Consider the following 12,684-nt stretch of genomic DNA (forward strand, 5'->3'; position numbering starts at 1 on the left):
GGGGAGCCTGTGCCTATCTCAGGCGTCATCGGGCATCAAGGCAGGATACACCCTGGACGGAGTGCCAACCCATCGCAGGGCGCACACACACACTCCCATTCACTCACGCAATCACACACTAGGGACAATTTTCCAGAGATGCCAATCAACCTACCATGCATGTCTTTGGACCGGGGGAGGAAACCGGAGTACCCGGAGGAAACCCCCGAGGCACGGGGAGAACATGCAAACTCCACACACACAAGGCGGAGAATCGAACCCCGACCCTGGAGGTGTGAGGCGAACGTGCTAACCACTAAGCCACCGTGCCCCCTATATTTGAATTTAGACATACTAAATAAAACACTCTGGGGTTTCTGTTATTATATAGGTTCTATTATTGAAAAATCATTGTTGTAAAATTGTATTCCATTCAGAAAGACGATACCTCGATATTTTTTTCGGCACCTGTGATCCTGATATAAAGTCAGTCACCTTTTAAACACAATGTACATAAAGGGAAGCTGTTTTTAAAGGTCCTTCTTTTGTAACTTCAGGTCTAAACCAAGCAAATTTAGGTTTATAGGTGTTATCTGGTTCAGGAGACACGTGTTTCTAGCTGCTGTAACATAAACGATACCAGGAACTTTTCATGGAGATTTCATGGTATTAAATGTAACTTTGGAGCTTTAAAAAGTATGGCATCGTACAAATGTAATTAGTGAAATAAAAAACATATATATTTTTAATAAAACAATTAGCAAAAAAAAAAATGTCATAATAAAAACTAGAAAATAAAACATAATTACTATACTGTAAAAGGAATAAAGCACACTGGGATGCGGTTATAAGTAAATAATCGCGTTGATGTGATAACAGTAACTCCGCTTTGTATCAGACCACATCACACCACCAGGAAGTTTTATTATGCCACAGGAATAATAATTATGGAATGAAACCTCAGGGTGGTGTGATGTGGTCTGACACAAAGCAGAGTTACTTGTTACTACATGAAAGTTTTTTAGAGCTCTAGATTTTCCTGTTTTTTGTATTACTGTACACCACCTGAAGTGCCCTTGCCTCATGTCTACAGAATATGGCAGCATCTGGTGGAGATCGTGAAAGGAGGACAGGTGTCCGTCATCATCACTACGCACTACATCGAGGAGGCCAGACAAGCCAACATGGTGAGATATACAGTACACTCTTGGTCTATTAAAGGTGGGGTCTCTGATGTTTGAAAAATGCTTCAGAAAACTGAGTTGGGGCGACAAACAAAACAAATACAAAACAAACGTGTAGCCAATGAGCAGAAAGGGGCGTGTCTTGTCAATATGCGGTGGAGAGAGTGTTCAGTGCGCATGTGTGACATTAGCATAAAGCGGTTTTAACATTGACATGGAGGATAAAAACAAAGAAAGAAAGTGAAGAAAGGCTTACGATAAGGTAAGAAGTAGGACGTGTTAATATAGGATCAGCTTTCCAGTGCTGGAGAGAACTGAAGGAGCAGGAAGTTGGCGCATATTCACAGATTGGAGTTTACCGAGTCAATAACTCCTGAGCTAAACGCTGTTACTACACAAATAACACCTCTTTTCTATCGTAGTAATGTAGAGACGCAGCTACAACCGCGTTTTGTGTAGTAACAGTGTTTGTTACACAGAACTAATATATGCCTTTGTCCTTTACATGATTATGCTTGTGTGTCATTTTTGCTTGTTTGTTTATCTGCAATCGTATTGTTCTTCCCTTCACCTATGATAAAGACACATTTCTTTCCATTAGTTGCCTGGGTTACGTTTGTATGTATGGGCGGAGCTATCAATACAGGGGTGAGACCCATTTGGGTTAGGGCCGTGTTTGTTTTGGTGATTTTATATGTCAACATTAGCTTTCAAACATCGGAGACCCCACCTTTAATCAAATAAAAGTCTTAGACAGATCAGTGTGAAAAACAAACTCCAAAACAGTCTCAGAGTAGCAGTAAATGTGAGTAAGTGCACTCCGTTGGTGCTGTATTGGACTAATAAGGGCTGTTAGGAGTTTCCTGATTCTAAGATTTGCTTCCACATGATACTTTTCCAGACTGCGTGAAGAAGTCTAAACTAAAGCAGCACTAACATTATAGCCACTTGTCTCCTGTCAGCTTTTCAGATTTCTTAGTTTGACTTATAGACCTGTTTACTATCTTAGTCTGGATATACAAACTTTTCCTGGCTGAATCCTATTATTCAAGCATAATATATCATTCAAGATAGTTACGTGGGAAAAGCTTTCCATATCATGCAGGTGTTTTGATTCTGAACATCCCATATGGATTAATAAAATAGTCTGTGCACAATTCCTGCCTTCATCGTTGCCGGAATTCCCAGAGCAGATGTAAGGAGATAAGAGTTTCTAAGTAGCGTCTAGACCAGACCATTTTAAATAAACCTTTTCATTTAATTCTGAAAAAAACAATTGGGGATAGAAAATAAGGACTGATAACAATCACGTTCACCTCTGTTTGTTTGCATCTAGAAGATTGTGGCAAGTTTAAAACAACCTGAAATTTATTTTTGTGACATAAAAAGTTTTACATGCACTCGTGTGAATCGTCAGTGTTGTCTAGTTTTTACACTGTAAAGTATTATTAATGTTTAAAGGTCACAACACAATGTCATTATCCATGTGTGTCACTTCTAATGACAAGCTTTGAACTGAGATAATGGATCACATGCCTTAAACTTGAGTTCTTTGCCTAAACCAGAGGTATTCAACTAAAATTTCAAGAGGTCCAGTAAGAGAAAATTTCTTGAAACAAAGGTCCGGAAGATCATAATTCTAACTAGTTAGTGTGATATATATTTAAGTAGCTTAGTAGTTGTATCAACATCTGCAAGCAATCAATACCTGATTCAATACCTCCATCAAGTACAATTCAATTGTACTCAATATTTATTATCACTTAACATAGAACTGAACATATGTATGATTGTAGATATGTATAACGTTCTCTCCTTAAATAAATAAAAGTAGGGCTACATTTCATAGTAGTGTTAATTTTGTCACCTATTTTTAATTTAGTCTTAGTCTTAGTCTTGTGCCAAATGTCCTTGTTAGTTTTAGTCATATTTAGTCATTCACATATCTTTTTTGTTAGTCTTAGTTTTAGTCGACTAAAAGTCTCGTCATTTTAGTCTAGTTTTAGTCAAAAGAAAACTCAAGGTATCTTAGTCAAGTTTTAGTCGACTAAAAGTCTTTTAATTTTAGTCTAGTTTTAGTCAAAAAATTGTAGCTTGACCACATCTGGAATCTATTGTAAGAATAAATACAACGAGGCCTCATTAAATGCAATAATATCAGGAACACAAGTGTTATAATGGAAATAAATAACTTAATGAAAAGTCTAAGATCAAAACTGTAGGTATATATATATATATATATATATATATATATATATATATATATATATATATATATATATATATATATATATTTTGTTGATGATATTTGGAGCAATATTACATGTAATTGTTAAACTTGATTCCCTTACATATACATTTGCTTCTAAGCCTAATTATTAATTTTGATTATGATGTGATTGTGACAGAGGGGTGGGAAGAGGTTTCAGGTTGGGGGTGCTGAGTTTTTTCTGTCACCGCTTTTGAATAAGAAACAATATCAAGGCTATAAAACTTGTCAAAACTCCGCGAATCACAAAAGTATCAGTGAGAAGTTGAGAAAACTCGTTTAAACAGTGCATACACTCGAACTTGACCGCACATCACATTTTTTACTTTATTGATACTGCTTTTAATCGTAATGCAAAGACCGGTCATCGGGACATAAGCTGTCATGTACAATAAAAGAGCTGCGCAGCGACAGGAAATATAATGTAACAAAAAGCCTGACTAGACCAGGGGTGGACTTGCGCTCAGGAGTTTTTATTTATTTATTTATTTATTTGAGCGGCGCGTGGACGAATTCTTTCTTCGCACACACTATTTTATTTCTTGATAACAGACTGCTGCAAACTATAACACACCGTTGCCATGAAAAACAGAGCGTTGCCATGGACACACAGGATTCTAACCGTAGAGACGGAGCGCACTATTTTCTTTAGAGGAAGCAATACAATTGTTTTTAAATCAATAAACTCCTTTTTAAATCATCATTTTGTGTCAAATTATTGATTTATTTGGTAGGTAGCAATATAATAAGCGGGATCCGCTTCACGGATCTGCAACAGCGAAGCCGCGAACTCGTGCTGAATATTTTAAAGGCGTAACAGCTGATGAAAAAGCAGAGACAATTGCATACAAAAATGAAGAGAGATTTTATCTTAGTTTTTATTTTATACAAAACATTTTCGTCTCGTCTTTTTTCGTCAACAATAATGCATGTTAATTTAGTCTTAGTCAGCGTTTTTGGACAGTGGTGCAGTCTTGTCATCGTCTCGTCTTAGTCATGAAAAAAAAGGTTGTTGAGGAACATATTTCGTCTCGTCTCGTCTGAAGAAATTAACACTATTTCATAGTAAGAGAAAATAAATAAAATGTGAAAATTGTGTATGTTTAAATAAAGTGCTTAACTTTAAAGTGCTTATATCCCACTCCCCCACTTTTTGCTCAGTGAGAGAACTGAGCTCTAGCTTGGCTTAGCAGGATGTTAAACATGGGCTTGAATGGAGTCAGGGCCATTCTCATACACATGTGGAGGTGCTCATTAGTGAGCCTGGAACCATATTTAGTTTGGATTATGTTTATTGTAGAGAAAGCTGCCTCGCAGTTGTATGTAGAGCCAAACATGGTCAGGATGTATAGGGCTACTTCACTCAGACCTGGGAAAGCTGTCTCAGGGACGCTGTCTTCAGATTTGAGTGGATATGTTTGTTCAAAACCTTTATGTTTTGTCTCATAATGGTGTTTCACATTGCCACTTTTAATAAGTGCCACGGTTTCTGAACATATGAGACACACTGGTTTAGTGTGAAGTGGGAAGTGTGAACAGAAATGAGTCTGTATATTCTGATTAAATGCTCTATTTTTGCTGTCCAGTTTTCTTTATGGAGAGCGGCATTTGTTTGAAAGCCAATGTTGACATTTGAAATCACCAAAACAAACACGCCCTAACCCAAATGGGTCCCACCCCTGTATTGATAGCTCCGCCCACACATACATACGTAACCATAGCTGAAGGGAAGAACAATACAATTCCAGCTCCTCCTTTTTTCGCTTTCTTTCTTTGTTTTTATCCTCCATGTCAATGTTAAAACCGCTTTCTGCTAATGTCACACATGCACACTGAACACACTCTCCGCCCATATTGACAAGACACGCCCCTTTCTTCTCATTGGCTACACGTTAGTTTTGTTTTTCTTTTGTTTGGCAGCCAAACGCAGTTTTCTGAAGCGTTTCTCAAACATCGGAGACCCCACCTTTAAACGCTATACATAAATACACACTTAAGTTATATATAGAGATGAATACTGAGATGAATTCTTTGCAAGAGCACAGATAAATTCATTTTTATGTCATTTTCAGGAAAGGGACAGACACTTGTTTCGTGTGTAGTCAGTGATTTTCACTAAAGGTTTGGTTCATTAATGTTTTAAGAATTACAGACAAGCGTAATCTGTGGTAAAGAGAAATGCAACAAGAAAAAAAAACAATATTTTAACATTTGAATGATTCAGATGTTTGGACCATCAGGGGAGGTTTATTCCATCTCCTGGCTACCACGGTATAATTGGTACAATTGTTATTTTTCCTTGTCCATCATTGTTTGTACCTTCAGTGTATATCTTTTGCCTGAGAAATCATGTCATGCACCTTGAATTAGTTTTTAGAGTAAACAGTGGTCCTTACCCACAATTTCCCACAATTCTTGAACGTTCTGCACTTGTTCGTGCATCAGTGTGTTTTACAATTTGTAACGTTTGTGCTGTTATATGATAATCATTACTAACGTTATACCAGTTGTGCTCCGTGTCTTTCGATTGCCACTACACTAATGTAGCTAATGATGGTGTTATATATCATACCTAGGTGGGGTTAATGAGGAACGGGAGGCTGCTGGCTGAAGCCAATCCAGAAGAGATCATGAAGCAGCACAACGCTGCCGTGAGTTTGTCCTCATAACACACACATACGTATACGCTACACATTTAGATTAGACAAAATAGACAAAACAGTAAGAAAGTGTAATCATAATTATTTGGTATTTTTTGGTACACCTTATACGTATGTGTACGTTGGTGTGTTTGTGCATATACACTACAGACCCTGGAGAGTGCTTTTCTGCAGCTTTGTGAGGACTCGGACCAAGTGGGATCCCAGGACAGTCCTCAGCGTCCTGAGCGCAATGACAATATTTCTCCAGACAGCCTGAAGGACGAGTGCAGAGAGCCTATTTTGGGGAAGGATATATCGGCAACATCAGACATCCCTAAATGTAAAGGTAAAAACGACTAGCAACTTTTAAAAATTACGGTGTGCTGTTGTATGGATGTGTTTTTTTATTTGTATATATATACAGTACATACGTGTGTGTGTGTGTGTGTGTGTGTGTGTGTGTGTACACAGTGGACTGGAAGGTGAGAGCATGGCATGTCATTCCAAAACGGCGAAATATTGCGGCATTGACGATCAAGACGATGGTGCGAATGAGGAGAAATCCAGGGTAAGTACTGCTATCGTTAACAGTGCAAAAATAAAAACAGTAAAAAATATTGTATCAAGAAATAAAAGCAATAAATTTTGAATATTTTAAATTGTCCGTCTCTCTGAGCCACTTTTTGTCTTTTTGTCTGCACACAGTTCTCTGTGTTTTCAGTTCCTCCTGCCCGTGATTCAGATCTGTCTGATGTGTTTGTGTATCGGCGGCGATCCGAAGGGCATCAAGGTGGCTGTGGTCAATAACGAAACTAGCTCGAGTGCCTACAGCCACTCTTTCCTCTCTTTCCTCGACAACACCAGCGTCTACCAGGTACCAGGAGATGGTTTGATATATATCAGTTCAACATGACTCATGATCATGCTGGTATAGGAAGATTGTATCAGTTCTATGCTAATTGGATAATTCTAAAATAAGTTCTTATTTAAGGCAATAACTGATGACTGATGTTAGTGAATATTTATCTATGTACACTAATAATTAACTAGAGAATTATTAACTTTGTCCAATCCTCTATTTATTATTCATCTGCTAGAGTGGGTGGATGGATGGATGGATGAGCAGATGAGTGGATGGATGTATGAGTGGATGAATGTATGAGCAGATGAGTGGATGGATGGATGGATGGATGGATGGATGGATGGATGGATAAGCAGCTGATTGGGTGGATCAATGAGTGGACGAGTGGATGGTTGAGTGGATGGATGGATGGGTGGATGGATGAGTCAGTGGATGGACAGACAAGTTGATGGATAGACAGATGAGTGGACGGATGGATGTTTGAGCAGATGACTGGACAGATGCATGGATGCATGTGCGGATGGGTGGATGGATGTATAAGTGGACGAATGGATGGTTGAGTGGATGTATGGATGGATGAATGGAAAGATGGATGGATGGATGGATGGATGGATGAGCAGATGAGTAGATGGATGGATGAATGGATGGATGGATGGATGGATGGATGGATGGATGGATGGATGGATGGATGGATGGAGGGTTGGATAGATGAGTCAGTGGATGGACAGATGAGTTGATGGATATATAGATGAGTGGATGTATAAATGGATGTATAAATGGATGGATGAATAGATGAGTCAGTGGATGGACAGATGAGTTGATGGATATATAGATGTGTGTATGTATAAATGGATGGATGGATGGATGGATGGATGGAAATAATGATGCTGCAGTTTATTATTAGTATATATGGTAAACCATTCACTGTAATAGATTTGTCATTCCATACATGCATCCATCTATTCTATCACCTATAGCATATACACTGACCATATAGATAGATAGATAGATAGATAGATAGATAGATAGATAGATAGATAGATAGATAGATAGATCTTCCACTCTCATTTCCTCTGACAGTAGAGAAAGTTTACAGAGTTTCACTTCAGTCGGACATGAATAGGTGTCATGGTACAGCGATTATCAACCTGAGAACTTTCCACAGCCTCGTCATGAAGGCTGAGCTTTCAGGAACTGAGAAGTGGAACCTCTAAGAAACGCTGACGGTTTAAATAAAGGAAGGAACTGAGGTTATTTTTGGTGTAATGGCATGTATTATTTGTAGCTCTCTTTCAGTATAGTGTGTATAATTGTTGTAGATCAGTTTTGAGAACACTGAAACAGGCTTTATTGTACAAATTAACAGAAGAAAGCAGTGTTTTGTCCACCATATCCCTGCTAAAATGCTCATCTGCCAGTTCCCACTAACCAACCAGAGCTTCCTCTGAGATAGGGCTGGGCGATAAAATGATAACGATATGTATCGCGATAGACAAGTGATCGATAGCAATAAAAAATGTGTTCGATAAAACGTTCCATATTTTTTATTCTTCGTCGGAAGAAACTACCTCGGGTCACGGGGAGCCTGTGCCTCTCAGGCGTCATCGGGCATCAAGGCAGGATACACCCTGGACGGAGTGCCAACCCATCACAGGGCACACACACACTCTCATTCACTCACGCACTCACACACTACGGACAATTTTCCAGAGATGCCAATCAACCTACCATGCATGTCTTTGGACCGGGGGAGGAAACCGGAGTACCCGGAGGAAACCCCCGAGGCACGGGGAGAACATGCAAACTCCACACACACAAGGAGGAGGCGGGAATCGAAGCCCGACCCTGGAGGTGTGAGGCAAACGTGCTAACCACTAAGCCACCGTGCCCCCCTGTTAGTAAGATATCTCATAAAATAATGGTTGAACGTTTGTAAGATTTTATTCTACGGCGTTATGATTGCTTTCAAAACCAACAAACCGATCCAGACAGTCACAGCAAGGGCAACCGTCTGAAATAGCTTTTCCTCAATAGCCTGCTTCCTGCTTGATATTATTTTGTAAGAGTATTTCTGGAATTCAAATTAGTAACAAGCTAGACAACCTTGTGGTTTGGACCAGCAACGTCATGTTCTATAAGTTATTGACTATTGTTTGTTTTTCTCCAGAAGTTCAAACCTTGACCTTTTTTTGCTGGAACATACTTTCAAATTGTATTCTCCTCCGTCCAGGTGAGCCTCTCTCATTCTGCTGCTTTTGAAGGCGTCCATAACGGGGAATTCTGGGGCGTCGTCGAGTTTGGCGAGAACTTCACCACCTACCTGACCAAGAGGTGAGGATTTCTTAAAAGAAAACTTTTATAGGCCGTCCAAATCTGAAGCGATTCTTCAAGTGCTGTTGTTACGAATCGTAAAAGGTACAAAGGTATAAATAGGAATGGATTCACTTGTCCTGAAGTCTCAAGACATCAGTCGAGTGGTGAAATCACAAAGTGCTGCTCGCTCCTGCGTGCAAGTCCTGTGCGAGTCAAGAACCCCAGCTCAGACACTCGTACAACATACAGATGTAAACTAAATGTCGAGTTTGAATTGTTTGACATTTGTGGACAAGCAGTTATGAATACATTGCTGTGGACATTTTAAAAATATGTCATACCTCACGTTTAGCTGCTGCGACCTCACTGTTTACCTCACAGCAAGTTGTTTTGTTAACGCTCTAAAAATACTCACACAAACAGAGTCAGCTGATGATGACTAGCACAGAGGAGAGAGAGAGAGAATGAGAGACAGGAAGAATGATTGGGAGAGGCTGCATAGATTTTTATCTGAATCAGTGTGAAAAAGAGGAAAAGCAGGTCAGTCTCCTCTCTCTCTCTTTCTCTCTCTCTTTCTCTCTCTCCTCTCTCTCTCTCCCCCACTATCTCTCTCTCTCTCTCTCCTCCCCCCTCTCTCTCTCTCGCCCCCCTCTCTCTCTCTCCTCTCTCTCTTTCTCTCTCTCTCTCTTTCTCTCTCTCTCTCCTTTCTCTCTCTCTTTCTCTCTCTCTCCTCTCTCCCCCCCACTATCTCTCTCTCTCCTCCCCCCCCTCTCTCTCATCCCCCCTCTCTCCCCCTCTCTCCCCCTCTCTCCTCTCTCTCTCTCTCCTTTCTCTCTCTCTTTCTCTCTCTCTCCTCTCTCCCCCCCACTATCTCTCTCTCTACTCCCCCCCCTCTCTCATCCCCCCTCTCTCCCCCTCTCTCCTCTCTCTCTCTCTCTCTCTCTCTCTCTCTCTCTCCTCTCTCTCTCTCTCCCCCACTATCTCTCTCTCTCCTCCCCCCTCTCTCTCTCATCCCCCCTCTCTCCCCCTCTCTCCTTTCTCTCTCTCTCTTTCTCTGTCTCTCCTCTCTCTCTCTACCCCCACTATCTCTCTCTCTCCTCCCCCCTCTCATCCCCCCTCTCTCCCCCTCTCTCCTTTCTCTCTCTCTCTCTCTCTCTCTCTCTCTCTCTCTCTCTCTCTCTCTCTCTCTCTCTCTCTCTCTCTCTCCTCATTCTCCTCTCTCTCTCTCTCTCTCTTGTTTTTCTTTCTTTTTTTTTTCTCACCACACATCCTGCTGACAGACCACTCAGTCTATATTATCACTTAAAAACAAGTGCACTTGTATCTACATCTCTTTAAAAAAAAAAACTTGTCATGTTTGGTGTCTGATGTCGCGTCTTTTTTTCCTATGAAACTACAAGGCTAACAAAAACACGTAGGTCATCAGTTTTAAAGCAGAACTCGTATGTGGAGAAGGAGAAGTGATTCAGAAGCTAATGTAGAACTTGCCTTTTCTTTTTTGTGTATAAACACATAATCAGCCTTGTTTATCAAACCGTGTAAGAACTGATTTATTTATGAAATTGAATTTATTCATATGTTTATTTAAATGCGATGTTAAAAACAATTCAGATTACTGTCTTACAGGAGCTGCTTGTGTAAACCATGACTAGTTGTTTTATATCAATGGCTAAAGAAAGTAAACCAAAACAATTTTTTAGGACAAAAGTAATGGCACCCAATAAGAATAATATTTGTTTTTGTGTCTGTTGACTTTAAACGCTGGGCCGTTTTACTAAAATGCTGCACTTAGGATGTGCACTTCTGTTATTTTATCATTTTGTAAGCTTTTGCCTTTTATGGACATTTGTGGGTGTGGTTTTCTATCATCGTATATATGTGAAGAGAATCAGAATTACTGAATTTTTTTAGTTCATTAAAATCATTTATACGTAGCATGACTGAAAAATGGTAAATGAGGCTCATTTGAGGCAAAAGTGTTGGCTTAGGCATGCGTTTAACACTACAATGCTACACTGGCAGCTTCGCTTTGCAAACATTCGCCACATAGATGCAGCGTGAATCTGTGTCTTAGAGAAAACTATGTTAAATTTAACCAGATTTCACCCAGTGTATTTGGTTGAATTCAGCCTCTGATTAATCAGGAATCATTTCCGGGTTATGATGTTGAATGATTTGTTTGTGCTCGGACAGGATGTTTCAGCCGAGAGTCTCCAGAGACATTGTCGAAGGGGGGTCCGTCCACGTGTGGCTCGACTTGACGAGTGAGTTTGAGATTCGGATTCATTGTGTTATTGTGTGATTTGAACTCGGATTTCATGAATCGGATTATTATACTGCATTATATATTATTGTCTGCATTTTCTTTCTTTCTTTCTTTTTTTTTTAGATCGACAGATAGGAATAATGCTACAAAAGAAGCTACATGAAGCTTTTCAGGTACAACCTACTGTATGGCGTAGGTTGAGCTGATTAATCTAAACTGCAGTGTGTAACAATTTGTGCAATCATTCTTGTTGTTATTCCTTTTTTATTTTATTCAAATTCAAACTTTATTTGTCACATTACACAATCATACACAGTACGACGTGTAGTGAAATGCTTTTTTGATATAAAAATAGCCCATTAGTAGAGAATAAAATAAAATAGAGTAAGGAACAAGGCACAAAGTAGATAGAAGTTCAAGAATAAATTATATATATATATATATATAATTATATATAATCAGATAATATAAGAAAAAAGAGGTAGCGCTAAATATGGTGCAGTGATATGTATGAATATGGACACACATCATATGTAGTTAAAGTGCATTTAGTGTAAAAAGTCTGGCTGTGGTAGTGGGTCTCTTGCTGTAGATAGACTCCAGGTCAAGGAGCTCAGTACACTCAGCTGATCACACCGTCTGTAGAGCTCATCTGTTCTGTCTGGTGCCGTTCCCAAACAAGGCTCTCAATAGTGCAGGTGTAGAAAGTCTTTAGCACCTGAGAGGGCGGTCCGTTGAGATTGTAGAGACACTAACAGGCCTTCTTCACCATGGTGTTGATGTGACAGGACCATGCCGGGTTTCCTCGATACATCTCAATAAAGTTGATAGAATTTAGAATCATAATAAGTGCATGATGAAATTGACATTGAGAATGTAGATTGCAAAAAGTACACAAGGAAATGTAGAGAAATTTCATTCAAAAAAATGTTGTGTACCACATGACTTGGCTTATGTGTATAGATTAGAGGTGACCACGGGACTGTTTATTAATGCTGAAGGAATTCTGACCTGCCTGTAAACACTCTCGTCCAATCACTGCCCACTTTCTCAGTTACACGTCACAAGTTTTTGTTTGTTTTTTTTGTTTGCATTTTCAGTGTTTACTATTTGCATAGTCCAGCACCCAAAGTGAGTATACAACGCCCTCTAGTGGCACAGCCGCCCTA

At 39.5% G+C, this 12,684-nt stretch overlaps 1 protein-coding gene across 2 annotated transcripts in view; it reads left to right on the plus strand.

The window, feature by feature from the left end:
- The window catches only part of abch1 (ATP-binding cassette, sub-family H, member 1), a 45,540-nt gene that overhangs the window by 19,499 nt on the left and 13,357 nt on the right, over positions 1-12,684 (plus strand). For both annotated transcript variants that reach the window (XM_060879915.1, XM_060879916.1), the window contains exons 6-13: positions 1,073-1,166; positions 6,009-6,083; positions 6,243-6,420; positions 6,546-6,642; positions 6,780-6,948; positions 9,167-9,267; positions 11,443-11,513; positions 11,639-11,688. In XM_060879915.1, the coding sequence (XP_060735898.1) occupies positions 1,073-1,166; positions 6,009-6,083; positions 6,243-6,420; positions 6,546-6,642; positions 6,780-6,948; positions 9,167-9,267; positions 11,443-11,513; positions 11,639-11,688 (835 nt within the window). The remainder of the gene's footprint in view (positions 1-1,072; positions 1,167-6,008; positions 6,084-6,242; positions 6,421-6,545; positions 6,643-6,779; positions 6,949-9,166; positions 9,268-11,442; positions 11,514-11,638; positions 11,689-12,684) is intronic.

Source organism: Tachysurus vachellii, chromosome 10, assembly GCF_030014155.1.
Source record: "Tachysurus vachellii isolate PV-2020 chromosome 10, HZAU_Pvac_v1, whole genome shotgun sequence".
In the NCBI taxonomy this organism is placed as follows: domain Eukaryota; kingdom Metazoa; phylum Chordata; class Actinopteri; order Siluriformes; family Bagridae; genus Tachysurus; species Tachysurus vachellii.